Raw genomic sequence first — 15,237 nt, 5'->3', positions numbered from 1 at the left:
TTTTTTTGGTAAATATTTGCCATGACTAAGCCAGGACACATCCCGTTTAAAAGGCTCCCATCCCACAAAACATCAGCCCTTTAATGACATGAATCTCATTAGCTCTCCCCATGAAAAGAGGTATAGAAAGGGAGCATCACTCAGCCCCTCTGAATTCCTGTATCTGCACAGATATATATTTAGCCRTGTGTACTGTACAGTCACAGAAGGGGACAGTCTGGGCACACGCACACCACCTCATTCAGCTGCAGGGACCGAGAGCGGGGGCCCTCGGGACAGATTCTGCGGCGAGTGGGTTTTGGGATATCCGTCTGTCTGGGATGGGGTTTGGAACGGCTCTGGGCCCAGCAGAGGCTGAGCCGGTCCCTGGCAGCCGGTGGCTGGGCACAGAGGAGCCTCAGAGCCCCTCCGGGATGGCCTCTGGGCTCCTTTGAAGGTGCTTCTGCAGTGCACGGGGACAGTCGTGTGGAGCCCATCAGGGCAGGCCCACGGGGCTTTCTTTACTGAGGTGAGAGYCTGTCTGTACCGCACCTAAAGACACCCATACGCCAGGGCTAGCGGGGTGCCGGCCTCCCGGGGAATGAGGGCTCCATCCCTGTGGAGCAAGCCGAGCTCCCTGGGAAGGCCAAGCTCTTCCAGTCTTCCTCCCACGAGGGCCACTGGGCTCCGCAGGGACCACTCTTCTCCCAGATCTGCCCTCACCCACAACACCCCCCTCTCTTGGGAATCTGTCCACCCCACAGTTCCTTACTAAGCACGGTCATCCCTTCCCTGGTATGTTCATTCCTTCTTTGGCTTGCTCTTCCTTTTCTGAGCATGGTCATCCCTTTTTCAGCATGGTCTTCCCTTCCTCATCATGGCCATCTCTTCCAATACATGGCCATCCCYGTCTTGGCCTGGCTGTCCCTTCAACGGCATGGCCATCCCCTTCCTCTTGGTTCAGGCTGTTGGCAGCTCTTTGGTACCGGAGGGTGAAACCCCAGGAGATGCCATGAGCTTTGCCGTGGCTGAGATCTCATCCACAGCATCTGAACCCCAAAGCAGCAGGAAAAGTCAATGGAGAAGGATTTGCCTTCCTACTCCAGGACGCTCCCCCAGCACACGCCCAGGGCCTTCCCCTTCCAGCCAGCGCTGCAGCACCTGCCCCGGCTCTCTGTGTCAAGGACTTGCCTCACCGCTCGCAGACCCTCCCCCAGGTAAGGGGCTCTTTCCCAGATCCTCTCTGCATTTTCCCCCCGTTTCTACTAAGAAAGCTTTTGCTGCAGTTCCTTGGCCCTACCGCACCTGGCCACGCAGCTGTTGGGGGAGCGTGTTAGTCCGGTCTTCTGCCCCTCCGCTTTTACTTTACCCCCAAATAAAAGCTGCGTGAGTGCGCTGCTGAGCCTGCAGCGCTTCGCAGAGGCAGGGCAAGGCGGTGCTCACTGCGCTCACGCGGGCGCTCCTCTGCACTTTGGGGAAGACGTTCAGCAAGAGGAATAACCCTGGGAAGGGCTGCAGACGGGCAGCGGYGTGCAGAGGGGCCAGCGCCGCTGCAGACGCTCCCTCCCGCGCTGCCCGAGCAGCGCAAGCTTTGCAGCATGTAARTAAAGCTGGGGGGATTTCATTTCCCCACTGTTTTCTTTAAATTGCTTTAAAGATTTCATGTGGCCTGTCAGTTCAGGCAGCTGAGGAGACCTAGCAACAAGCGACGGCACCAACCCGAACCGCCTCGATCATGCAGCAGCCCCCCACAATAAAAAGATCAACACATCAGYGTGGCCCGCACGCTCGCTCCCTAGTTTGGGATCCTCTCCCTCGCAGCAGCAGCGCGTTTCCAAGCTCTTTACCGCCACCGGGAAAGCTTATTTAAAGGAGAAGAGAGAACGGCGGGYAGAGTCGCACCGAAGCACGTGGCTCCGGGAGCTGGGGCTTTCCAGAAACCTGCAGCTGTGCCGAGAGCTGGAGTCGTACCCCAGGCTGGAGCACGTGTGCCGAGAACGGCTCGGCAGGCGCGTGCCCCGCGGAGCCCCGCTCCCCCCCACGCACAGCAGCCAACATTAATTCATTAACAGTCCCATTAACACCCAGCTGTGGTTTCCCCCCAAACTCAGGCAGGGACTCGCTCCCCTGCGACAGCTGCTGACAGGCCAAGTTTCCACATTGAGCCCTTCTGGAGTTCTGTATGAAAATAAGTGGTGCTTTTTTAAAAAGGAAAACTCTATTTCCCCTATACGCACACCCGCACGCGCGCGCACATGTGCAGAACTCACAGCAGGAATTTTCTCCAATTTCCCYCACCCACAAACACATCTCCTTTGGCCAGTGCCCAAACATTGCCATTTTCAGCCCAAAATATCAGTTTTTCAGCAACCAAAATGCAAAAAGCTGGTGTCACTACGAGCTGGGCTGGACCTGGTGCCTGCCCACCAGCCRCCAGCGTGCCGGGAGACCCGGCGATGCGCCCGCCACCTCCGGCAGCGCCGGGCTGGGCCGTGCCCCTTCCCTGGCAGCGGCACGGGTGCTGCCAYGGGCTTGGCGCGGTCCTAAGCTGGCTGCCACCAACCTGCCCCTTGTCAGCCCAAAGTGGGCAGCCCGCTGCATCCCCCGGCTGTGCTCATCCTGCAGCCCCAGTGCTTCCCAAGGYGATGCCTTCGCAGCCAGGACCTGGCACCCAGCACTTACGTTCTCCTTCTCATCATCTTCCTTAGAGCTTCCCAAGGAGCTGCCCCCACAGCCCACTCAGGATCTGGCACCCCATAACTATTTTCTCCTTTTCCCAGTCATCATCTTCCTTAGACAGCCATGAGCACCAGAAACTGCTCAAGAAGCAGCTCCAACTCTGCAGAAGCCCTGGACTACCCAGTTTTCCACACAGCCTGAAATCCTTGCATCTGCCTGCACCTCAAGCACAACAGGAGCTCAGTCTTTGGCACAGTCACAGGAAGACTGGCAAGAGGGGAGCCAAGACCTCCAAAACGCAGCCCCATGTCGTGACCGGGCCGGGGGCATCAGCGCGACGCTCGGGGCTAGCTGCRTATGCAGGCAGCCAGGCAATTTCTGCTCCCCGGAGGCGGCAGGGAAAGGGCCATATATTTCCCAAGGTGCCGGGCCTCTAGCAGGACATCCTGCATCCCTTTGATACGGAGGTGTTTGGCTCACCGGGAGCCCTATAACTACTTGTACCTTTAAATAGCAAAGCTCACAACTGCCCTATATGGCTCTGGGTCTATAAGTTGTCTATATATTTGTGTACACACATGCACACAACACACAGAGATTTATTCGTGCTTTCAGAGTGGTTCAGGATACATTCCAAGACGAAATTCCAGCCAGCGCTGGAGCCAAGAACATCAGTCGCCCCGGCATACGCTGCCCCCTCTGCCTGTGCACACACTAAATGCGGAAAGGGAGAGGTATAAATAGAGAGCGAAACACATGAATGGCCCTGTTTCCTTGTGCGGATAGATACTGCACAAAGGTCCGAACGGAGAGGGAGCAGGCGGCCTCAGGAATGCTCCGGCAGCGGCACCGGGCTGTGCGGGCCCGAGGGGCAGGCTGCGCCCCACGGGGATGCGGAGCGTCCCCCGGGATGCTGCCTCCCGCCCAGATGTGCCCAGCTGTTCTGCACCGCGGTCCCTGCCCTCTACATGGGCTGGCACAAAGTGGCAGAGGCCACCTGAGCTCTCAGAGGCCCAGGGAGCAGCCCGGCTCCCCTGCCACGCTTGTTTAGAGGCAGCCTGGCCATCCGGGCCGGGAGGATGGAGCACCCCGGTCCAGACCCGATCAGCCGAGGATGGAGAAGCCACCACGTCCCTCCCTGACACAGAGCAGTTCCTTTACAGCTCTGTCAAAGTCCACCTTGTTCTCCTCCCTAAAAGGTCCTTTGCTGGGAGGAGCTGCTGCCACATCCTGAGCTTCCCCTGGGCTGGGAAGCGGCTGCCGAGCCGCTGCAGCGCTCCTTCCCCAAGCCCCGTGGCACGGCAGCACGCAGCCCTGCGGGCACGCACAACCCGCCTCGCCGCGGCAGAGCTTCGCCCTCCCTCTCTCACGTGCCCTTTTTGCCCCCTCTCCTCCAAGGCAAAAACAGGCTCCGCTGAGCTGATGCATTTCGGGGGCGAGGGAGCTGCGGCAGGCGCGGGACCCAAAGGACGAACATMTGGGAGCGGGGCCGGGGGGCGGCGAGCAGCAGCCGGGCGATTGCCCCTGACAAGGCGCTCCAGTTGCACCACTTTCCGGAGGGGGAAGGGGCTCTCCCCCTTCAATGCTCCTGTTTGAGCTCAGGCCTGGCACCGGCTCAAACCACCGCTCGCTGACACGAGATCAATCATCCCCCGAGCGGCTCCTCAGCAGCACCGCGCGGCCAGTGCCCATGCGCGGCAGGCTGGGGCCTCTCTCGCAAGAGCGGGGCGCTGACCCCTTCTGCCAGCCYGCCTGCGACCCCCTCTCCTCCGCCAGCCCGCAGCGATGCGCTGCATTGCACGGCACATCGCGGCATTGTACGGCGTGGCGCTGTATGGCATGGCACGGCATTGCATGGCACGGCATGGCATGGCATTGCATGGCATGGCATTGCATGGCACGGCACGGCATGGCATAGCACGGCATGGCATGGCATGGCATTGCATGGCACGGCATTGCATGGCACGGCATGGCATGGCATTGCATGGCATGGCATTGCATGGCACGGCATGGCATGGCATGGCATTGCATGGCACGGCACGGCATGGATGAGGAAGACACCAGTCACAGAGGAAGGGTCCCTGCATATGCCAGATGGGCTCTGCATCTCCRGCGTGCACGTGCAAGGCACCACGTCGTGCCCCGGGGAGGATGCCACGACAGCCCTGGCCCAACCTGCGCAAGCCCAGAGACGATGCTGGGCTGATGCTGGGCCGGCTCCAAGCACGCAGCTCTCTGCGCCCAGCCACGTGCTGCCCAACCTCAGCGCAGACCTGAGCCGGGGCTGCGGCCAGGTGCAGCCGCAGTCGTGGGCAGCCGGGCAGCGAACCCCCACGTTGCCCCGGCGGCTGCGGGCTGGCGCGGCATCCCGCGGCGGTCCGGCACAGCCAGCCCGCTGCCCGCCGGGGCTCGGCCCCCGGCCCCGGGGGAGGCGCCACGGGGGGATGCAGGGGCCGGAGCAATCACAGCCATCAGGCGGGCAGCCAGCCCGGCCCCGGCGCTGCTGCCGCTGCCGCTGCCGCTGCCGCTGCCGCTGGGGGTTTGTTCCTTGCCCATGGTCTGGGCGCTATTTCGAGCCGCCTGCTGCCCTGGGGCGCCCGCGCCAAGTCTGGTTTTAGCAGCGTGCAGCTCCACTGACTCACTGCTTGTGTAAGCGGCCTGTGGTTCCCGGCGGCRGCCAGCCAGCGCGCCCTGGCCGGGCCCCCCTCCCCTGATTAAGCCTAAGCAAATAAATAAATAAAGCCGCTCCGCCGCGCGGCTCAGCGGCAAACCCGCGGGGAGGGCCCGGCCCCCGCGCAGCGGTCGGCCCCCAGCACGTTGCCCTGCACCATCCTCGCCGCCGCCCYGGCGCGGGTGCAACGCACTGGCCTCACGAAGGGCGTGCGGAGGAGCCGGGGCCGGCGTGCACGCTCACGTTCTCGCGCGTGCAAGGGCAGGGCCGGGCCGCGGCGGCCAACGCTCGCCGGGGAGCGAAGCAGGCTTTATAGCCCAGCGCTGCGGGGCAGCGGGGCGCCGCGTGCCCAGGCTGCAGCCCACCTCGCTCACCGCAGCCTCCTCCCCGGGCGGCCCCGCGCGTGGCAGCGGTGCGACGGGGCGTCACCCCCCGCCTGCGCGGGGACGGGGACCTGCGTGCCGGGGCTGCGCGCCGTGCAATGGCACGTGCTGCTGCACGCGAGCACCGCTTGCAGCTGCAGAGCTGCAGCTACCTGGCGCTAATTAAAAACATTCCTGGAGGAAGGAGCCGAAGGGCCGCTTCCTCCCACTGCCATTGCCCCGCTGCACGGCGCTGGCTCGGGTTTAAGCTCCAGCTTGGCCACCGCTGCCTTCCGCCCCYGTGCAAACTCCTCTCCCGGGCTTGTTTTTGGCGCCTCTTAAAAGGGAGATGCAGCGTGCGAGGGCGTCGGGCAGAGCGCGAGGAGCAGGTGCCGGCCGGACCCGCYGGCCGACGCAGGGCTCTTCCCCTCGGCACCGGCCGAGCGGGCCCCGTCCAGCCGGGCGCCCGGGAGCGCCACTGGCCGGCCGCCCGCGGAATCGGCCCGCCGGGCCCGCTTGGCCCCTTTCCCAGCCCGGTCGCCCCCGAGGCGGCGAACAATGCGCCGGGCTCTGACCCCCGAGCTCCTGACGTCAGCGGCCACCGCCGGCGGCCGCCCCGGGCGCTCCGGCGCAGGGCTCCCCGCTCGCCCTTGGCCAGGGGCGCGCTGGAAGCCGGCTGTTTGTTTATCTTCCTATTCAGCGTTGCTTGTTTTGATGGCACATCCTCCTCGCCGGGCCCGGGTCGACCTGTGAACCCTCCGCGTCCTGTTTGCCGCGGCCCCGCTCCGCCAGCCAAGTGCACGGGGCGGCCGGAGGCGCGGCGCAGCCGCCCCAGCGCGCACCGGCCGCGGGAGATAAAAATATTCAGGGTGAAACATCCTGGGGCGCAGGCGGCTATATTTGAACTGATCGTATCTGTGAGTTTATCCGAGTGGTTTTGATTGCTGCTCTATTGAGTCCGGGCAGCCAAAACAACCGCAGCTCCRGCGCTCGCTTGCAAAGCAAGGCAGCACCGCTCTGCCCGCTGCTYGCTTGCGCCCGGGCCCAACCGCGACCGCCGTGTGTCCTGCCGCCCCGGGACCGCACGGTGCGTGCGCCTGAGGGCCCGAGTCAGAGCCTTCCTCCCTCCGCAGCGCGCTGGCGGTGAGCCGGGAGCGAAGCTCTGGAGACAGCAAAGGCAGAGCAGGGAGGAGCCAGGCGGGTCCTGATGGACCCAGGTCCTTGGCGGGAGCTGGACCACTCCAGGAGTCTGCTGCTTTTGCCACGAGGCCGGGAGGGAGGTGTGAACCGGCCAAGTGGGACCAAAGGGACACTCAGCCTGGCCTGTTCGCTGCAGAGTGGGAGACTGCCCCTGCCCAGCAAGCGCGTGACCGCCCCTGCTCCTGCCCCATTCCCTCACGTGTCTCTCCTGCATCCCTGTCCCTGTTCTCCAGGAGGTGTGTGACGGAGGCACTGAGCTGCACCGCCCCTCTGCCCCTGCCCCTCTGGGAGCGGGACCCACCTCGCCAGCCCCACGGCATCCCCCAGCCCCTCTGCCCTCCTCCCGTGAGCCACAACCTTCTCCAAGGGTAGTGCCCAAGCTGGCAAYGCCAGGGAGAGGAACTCTCCCCTGTGTCTCGCACATGTGCCAACACACTCATGGGAGGAAAATCCACCCACTAAATCCAGAGACTCTGAGCAGTAAAGTGCTGGAGCCTGGGGGAGGGCTCTGCTGCCTCATCCTTATACACCCACTCAGGACAGCGTCAGAGTTGGGACATGGGGCTTGTTGGACCTTCAGGAGAGCCAGTACTGCCACAAATATGTTTGCAGAAAGTCCTGCCTGTATGGAAACAGCATCGAAGCTGGTGTCACAGGGAAGCTGTATCTGCGCACTGGTTAGTCCATAATGAAAATATCATCCGCAGCTGGGCCAGGACAGGCTCTCAGAAGCTTCTCATGAGTATCCTGAGGTTGCCCCAAGGAGTCATCTCTGCAGTACGCAGGACACCCAGGAACAAAATACCCTTAAACGACCGGCCCTTTGCTGCTGGGCTGGCYGCCAGGGTAGCCCCGAGGTGCTGAGCCCTCTCCCGGCACGCGCGCCGCACTCCTGTCGCCTTCGCTTTCCCCTCACGGCGAGAGCACCTTGGCTTGCCAATAAAAGCTGCTGGCTTTGCCTCCGCTCGTGCGCGGCCGGTATTCTCCCTTGCAGCTCTGCCCAAGCCCAGGCAGCTGCTCAGCAATGAACTCTTGCCAAAAACTGCATGTGTGAAAGCGTCGTTTCCTAAACGTATAAATATTCCCAGGGCTTTGCTGGAAAACTCCCCACGATTAGTTAAAACACCCTGGACGGCGGAGCGAACACAAGCTCAGCGAGAGGGCATGTTTAAACAGAGACGGTCCAAGCAGCACGCAGGAGCGCCCAGGCACGGCGCTGAGCTCGGGGACTGGCAGGTCCTCTCCTCTCAATGAGGGATGCTACAAAAGCCTGGGAAGCGGAGGCTTTMCAAGCAGCTGTGCACTTTCTCTCATCCAGCCAGCCCCGTGCCACACCATCACAGCTCCCTTCCAGCCAGGAGGCACTTACTGCTGTTGTTATTAAACATCCACAATTTTAAGCTCTCTTTTATAGAGGGAAAGGACGGAAGGACCATCAGATCTCTCCATCTGACCTCTTTGCCACTAGCGTTTAACCACATACACCCCGATACTGAGCCCAGCAACTTGGTTTTCTTCCAAGCAGGCTCCCAGCCCACTCTTGGAGACATCAAGAGATGGAGAATCAACCACTGCCCTTGGGAGCACGTCCCAGTAGCTAATCGTCCTTGGTAGCAAAACCACGTGCCTTATTTCTTGTTTGAATTTGTCTGGCTCCAGCCCCCAATCACTGGCTCATGTTCTGCTGCATTCTGCTAGATTAAAGAGAACCCTTCAGTAACCAGCATTTTCTCCTTGTAAAGACCCTCACGCACTGTAATCAAGGCATCTCTCAATTTTCTTCCTGATAAGCTAGACAGAGCTCTTCTCTTCCAAGTCTCTAAAAGCCAGGCTCTCCCTCCAGCCCTCAATTCATTCCTGCAGCCTTGCTCTGATTGTCCGGCGTCTTTTTTAAAACCCAGACACCGGAGCTGGCCACAGCATTCCCAGTTCCCCACGGCATGTACTGGGGGACCCTCTTCCCCTCCATCCCATGGAGAACTGCTCCCAGTGGGGAAGTGTGCCAGGCTCATGCCTTCAGCAAGGCAATAAGTGAGCTGGGAAAGGGGGGGAAGGTACTGGCTGAGCCCAGGCACTACCAACACTTCTCCACGAGAACTGCAAGAGCGCTATGACACCAAGCAACAAAACCGTGGCACAACACAAAGCCAGTATCAGCAAAGTAGCTATGTGGTCCCCAAGATGAGCCTAGCATCAGCTCCTGCCAGGAAAGGGGGTGATCTCAATGTCGCTGCCAATAGGTCTCTAGAAACCTCGGCTCAAGTTCAGCCATGGCCAGAAAGGCAAAGGGAACAKCAGGAATGATTAGGGGATGAGGAGAGAACAAGGCAGTAAATACTGCTGTGCCTTGGGGGAAATCACTCCTGTGCCCAGACCTTGAGTTCACTGTGCAGCCCTGAGGCTGTTGCCTCTCTGAAAAAACACGGCTGAACTAGAAAGATGCAGAGCAGCAGCAGAAGTGAGCAGAGGTCTGTAACAGCTTCTCTGCAAGGAAGGATTAAATATATGCAGATTGGTCGGCTGGGTTATAGGACAATTAAGAAATTTTGGTAAAAATCCTGTAAAATTCACACCATGACTTCTCCATGAAAATGCATGCAGAACACGAACAGCAGACTGGTATTTGCTGCCCCTCATTAATACAAGACCTAGGAGGCATCAAGTGAAATGATGAGGGATCAGATTCGAAATGAAGGAAGCAGCTGCTCACACACTGCACCTCTCCGCTGGGGAGCTCACAGCTGCAGGACGTTACATGGACCGAAAGCATCAGTGGGTTTCAAAAAGGACCCCACAAATTCAGAGAGAACAGATTCTTACAGAGACAGTGACCACACAGCTGTGTCCCTCAGCCAGGCTGTCCCCAAACTGCAGATGCTCAGGCACAGCTCCCAGGAGGCAGAGGACAAGCATTGCTCAAATCTTTCCGTTCCTTGTCCGGTGCCCCAAGATGCTGCTCCTGGCCACTGCCTAAGCAGACCGGGACCCCCCTCCACTCAGCCATTCTGATGCTCTTCCTAGCCAAAGCCCATCTCTTTCACCTGAATACTGCCAACACTTCACCCAGAGATCTGAGACTGAAGCATTTCTGCCTTCAGGAGACCAAACTCCGCTTGCTGCAGGTGGAGAACAGGATGGTTAGAGAAGTGCAGAGTCCCACAGCCCATGAATTAAAGTTTGGGGCAGGGTGTTCATTTGCAAGACTGAGGGACAGGAAAAGACCCTCCACATAGACACATTTTCACGTGTGCTCCCACAGCAATGTAGGCCAGACTCCCCACACTTTGTCCAAAACCCTGCAGGACACAACCCTTCCAGGCCAGGCTGGCTCAGGAGACCACCCCAGCAATTTTCCTCAGCTAGGCCCAGCCCCATTTCACACAGGCACAGAGCTTGCTGGCACATATCATGCTGCCGAGGAGCAAACCCAGCTTGCCAGTGCCTGCTCCCACGAGCTACAGCACCAACTGCACTCCCAAATCTATCCGGTAAGTGCTCCATCAGTCCGTTTTGCACAGCTTTGCAGAGGGCTTGATGAGTTACTCCTGCACACCCCACTGCACAAGTGGTCACCTGGCACCACCAAGCACCTTCACCCATGCCCCTGGCACTCCCCACCAGCTCTTGGGGGACTCTTGGGCTCAAACCCGACGTTCATCTTTAGCAGATGTTGCTCAGCAGTCCCTTAGACAAAGACATAATTCATCACCCCTGATACTGGCACGTCTGCCCGCATCCTTCCAGCAACAGCACAGAAACATTTATTGAGCACTTCTGCCACGTCTGCTTGAGTATCAATCATTTTACCACCTCCATCCACTAATAGGCTTATCCCATTGCTGGGAGTTTGGGTTTTCTTTCTTAGTATACTAAATAAAATCCTTTCCTTCTGTTCTTAGCTCTGCTAGTCATGATTTTTCCCTGATGCCTTTAGCTTCTGTTATCCATTTTCTACACTTCATAATTTCTAATTTATATTGATTGCTATCTACTCCCGCTTTCCCATTTGTTATAAACTGCTCTTTTATTTCTAATTGCTGCCTTCACTTCACCGCTGAACCAGAACGGGCTTTCGGCCAGAGCTGCCCTCTTTCTTGATTGTGGAATTGTGGCTTTTTGTGGCTTCTGAAATTCTTCTGAAAGAGCTCACAATTTTCATTCACATTTTTCTATCTAAATGTTTCCTCCTCGCTGATTTCACTCATAATTTCCCCCTGCTTTGGGAAATTAGCCCTTTCAAAGCATGAAGGATATAAATTACTGTTTAGGAATGTCCTTCCTTTGCCCAGGGTGAATGTAATCTGGTCATGATCATTGGTCCCTAGGCAACCTCCAAATTTCAGTCCAGCAATGAATTCATCTCTATCCATCATAACCAGGGGGAAACGAAAGTTGCCTGTGCTGAATGCAATATCTTTCATGTAAAAGAGGGATCACCTCTAATTTTCAGAAACTCTGCAGATGGTTTACTGCTGGCTGTGCAAGACCATCAGCATATGTCTCAAAAAGCAATGTCCTGTCCAAGCACCACAGCCTTTCTTTCCATATGACACTATGGACTCCCTACATCCCCATCCGACTTCCTGGTCTCTAGTAGACCCCATTGCTCCCCACTCCTAGGTCCTCACAGCACAGAAACCCTCAGAAGCATCTTGAAACCTTGCCTCTTTGCATCAATGGGCATCTTTTTTTCCTGATGTTTCCACATTGTCTTGAATCATTTCAGTACTTCAGTGACTGTTTCCAGCAACGAAGGAGGAGCAAGAGAAAGACTCTCTCCTTCCAAACCCAATTTCTGTTAAGCACATCTGCGAGGCAGAGCCAAACACCGCTGAGGGGAGAAAGGAGGACATGGCACAAATAACAGGATGAAAGCAACCTGTCCACATGACAAGCCATTGCAAAGTCACTCTTAAAAGCAGCAGGAGAACCAAAAGGAGGAGCTGACTGACCAGAAGTCAAGTCCTCCCTGACGGTGTTTTAGGCACACGGCACGTGCAGGAGGCAGGCAAGGACTCCTCAGTGACCGCACGCTCCCGTGGAGCCCTGCAGACCCGGCACTAGGATGCAAGCATGGGCCACAGCAGAGCAGAGTTGGCATTACCCCTCTCCAGCCAAGTCTGGCCATCCCAGCCAGGCCATGTATGTCCACAGCCCTGCATGCCAGCACCCGCTGGCCCCATAGGCCGCTATCCAGGGTGACATACATGAAAGTCTGTGGCGCAAATTCCCCAGGTCACCTTAGCCAAAAGAGAGAGGCTTTGCACCTCCCCTTACCTCAGCCATGAAGTTCTGCAGGAAAGTCTCCTCCTGGAAGGGCTCCGTCCGCAGGCGGTCTGCAAGAGAGAGCAGGGATCAGCCCAGGCAGGTCTGGCCAAATCCTCACTCTGGATTTGTTTTCCCCTTGCCCATGCGGCAAGGTGCCTGCAGGTAGCAAGGGAAGAGCTCCAACACACTGGAGTGCCCAGCCAGGCCCCTCGGTCTGGGGACACAACGGCAGCTGCYGGGAGACACAGGAATGAGGGTGAAGTGGGCGAACAGGCCACGCCACATGGGTGCATCGATGTGTCCCAGCCCGAGGGTGCCCAGGGTGCAGTAGCATTGCTGGCAGACACAGCATCCATGCATCCCCAGTGGCTGGGTGCAGGAGCAGAACACGTGTTTTGGTGCCTTCTCCTGGCTTCTGCAGTGACGTGTCTACAGGTCTGCGGTGACGATTTGTTCACATCTTCCCATTTTGCAGGATAGGGACAAATCCGTTTTCTACCTCATTCTGATGGGTCCCTCWTTCAAAGCCTTAACTTTTCCCCATCACTACAAAGGTGTTGAGGAGTGCACGGCCAGGACGTGCTCCAGCTCCAGCTTATGCCAGAATGCTCAGGCAAGGGGCGGGAGAGGACGCTTGCCCATGCCATCCCAGCATCAGCCCCAATTCCCAAAGCAGGACTCTCCTGGCTGCTCCGAGCCGTGCAGAGCTGGCATGTCGTAAGAGAGAGGGGAGTCTGGTTGTCTCGCACCCTTTTTGGGGCAGCTGCAGGGTGCATCTGGGCTCCCGTCTCACCTCGCACTGGCAGAAGCAAGGAAGCGCTGYGGTGCAGGGGCCTGGACCCCACGGTGTCCCTGGCAATGCCACACAAGTCACTGCTGAGCTACAGCTGCCACCATGTCCCAGGGGCACCCAGGGAAAGGCAGGTATCATCTCCCCACTGAAGCCGAGCAGGTCTGAGCTGGAAGCCTGCACCTTCCAGCTCTTGCTCCTGGCCCCACACACGCTCCCGCTCCCGTCGCGGGCTGAGCAGCCGRCAGAGAGCGCAGCCAGCAGAGCAGCACCAGTCCTGGCCTCCTACCGGGCCCTGGGCAACAGGGCAGAGCACCGCACTAGCACGGGACAGCCCGAGAAGCAGCGCCCAGACAAACTGTGGATGCTGAGGACGAGCCCGTCCGCGTGGTTCCTCCATGCAGGGCCTGATCCGTGACCCCCTTGCCTACCCAAGGGGGCTTGCACCCGTCCGCCCCCGCCACCCCCACTGGGGCCAAGGCAGGCTCCCAGCTGGAGAGAGGCCCGTGCACACGGCTGCACTTCCAGCAGCAAAGAGCCGGGAGCCCCTGGTTGCTCTCCAAGCGCTTCGCGAGCTGCCGTGCAGGGGAAGGGAGCCTGCCGCGGCTCCGGCCCGGCCCTCGCTGGCATCGGCGCAGGCTTCTGGGGAGCGGCCAGGTGCTCTCAGCAAAGCGGAGAACCCCTTGGCGACTCCCCAAGTCCTCCGGCTCCCGGTCACCAGCCGCTCCTCCCCACCTCTCCCCCGGGGCTGCTCCCCAGCCTTCTGGCGACCATCTCGCTGCACATGAAACACAAGCCTCGCTGGGTGAGAGCCAGGCGGAGCAGGGCATGCCAGCCYCACGCAAAGAAGGAAACCCCTTCCCTGCTGGCTCCTCTCGTCCGCATCCGCCCAGGCTTCCCTCCTTACCTCTGCTCAGAGCAGCCCCGCTCTCCCTGTAGTCTTYGATCTCGGCGTCTTTCTGGAGCAGCAGGGAGGTCAGCTCCTGCAGCTGGGACTGCAGCGCCAGGCTCATCCTCATCAGGGGCCGCACCAGGTGCCGGGAGACCTGGGACGGAGGAAGGACGCGCTAGGGAAGGGCTGGAGAGGTGCACAGCTGTGCACAGAGCAAGGCCGTCACAGCAATGCCCGAGCGAGAGCTGCAGCCCCAGGTCACACGGGGTTCCCGAGGCATCCCCACGTCTCAAGTCCAGTAGGGAGCGGTGGAAAAGCAAGAACTGGGGGAAGGGAAGCAGGATGCCATGGGGTATGCCCCCCATGCCAGCCCCATCCTTTCACAGCTGGTGAGGGCCCAAGGGGGATGAGGAGCAAGCGATGCTTCAGCCACCAGGAGAAACTCGGGATGAGGCAGAGCCCCCCTCCATGAAGCTTCCAGCCTGCAGTGGGGCCTCCAGACCCTCTCCATGGCTCTGGGCACCCCAAAGCACATTTCTACAGAGGAAACAGGCACAGCTGGCGCTGAAAGGCCAGGCATATGAAGCAGCCTCCTGCCCATTACCTCCCACAACCCCTTGGAGAGCATTGGGGAGCCCCCCTCCTACAGCATCGCTCACGAAGCCTCCCCACTCCCCGAGCAGCATGCCCCTGGCACACAGCTCRGGGCAAGCCCATGGTGGGGCTGCGCACCCCGAGGTGCAAGCCACAGAGGTGGGGGGCCCTGGCACGCGGTGCTCTGCCGCTGCGCCGGCGCTCAGGAGGCAGAGCTGGGAGGCAGCCAGCAGGTCTGTGTCCCAGCTCTGTTCTGTGCGCACCTTGCGCTCCTGGCTGGCTGCTGAGCAGCACCTGGCAGGGCAGGATCAGACCCTGCTTTTGCGTTCAAGGCAGCCACGTTCAGCACCCCAAGCACTTCCTGCCTCCTGGGTGCCTTGCAGACATTCGCTGTGTTTCCAGGCAGAGCGAGAAGAGCAGCTACCGGCGGAGAGCTYGGGATGCCGCTTCGCACTGCCACAGCTCAGACCCCGCGCTTCTTGCCCAGGGAGGGACAGCAAGTCCCCAGGGCGAACCGAGCCCCAGGAGACCTCGAGCTCGTCCGGTCCGCGGTGCAGCAGCGGACGCGCTCCGATGCCGCACGCCGCAGCCGGCTGGCGAGCCCCGCTCTGCTCCCCGTGACGCTCGAGCACAGTGAGCGATGCGCCCGGTCCCCTAAGAGGGGAGAAGGGCTGTGCGGGGACCCTCCTCCCCCCGGCCCCGGTGGCCTGGCGGGAGGGCAACGCGGCGACTCGGAGCGAACCCCTCCACGCAAGCCCCACCGCAGCTGCGGCTGCCGGGGCTCCCGCGCAGGCCCCCGGCC

General features: G+C 60.0%; 1 protein-coding gene across 3 annotated transcripts in view; it reads right to left on the bottom strand.

The window, feature by feature from the left end:
* Positions 1-15,237, bottom strand: part of NHEJ1 (non-homologous end joining factor 1) — a 44,369-nt gene that overhangs the window by 26,275 nt on the left and 2,857 nt on the right. For all 3 annotated transcript variants that reach the window (XM_085310924.1, XM_085310925.1, XM_085310926.1), the window contains exons 4-5: positions 13,857-13,995; positions 12,169-12,227 (exon numbers count right to left, since the gene is read on the bottom strand). In XM_085310924.1, the coding sequence (XP_085167050.1) occupies positions 12,169-12,227; positions 13,857-13,995 (198 nt within the window). The remainder of the gene's footprint in view (positions 1-12,168; positions 12,228-13,856; positions 13,996-15,237) is intronic.

The sequence above is a fragment of the Rhea americana genome, unplaced genomic scaffold, assembly GCF_003343005.1.
Source record: "Rhea americana isolate MKP2758 unplaced genomic scaffold, rheAme1 scaffold_33, whole genome shotgun sequence".
NCBI classification, from domain to species: domain Eukaryota; kingdom Metazoa; phylum Chordata; class Aves; order Rheiformes; family Rheidae; genus Rhea; species Rhea americana.
Note: the sequence above shows the minus strand (reverse complement) of the source record. Positions and strands in the feature narration are given on the sequence as shown.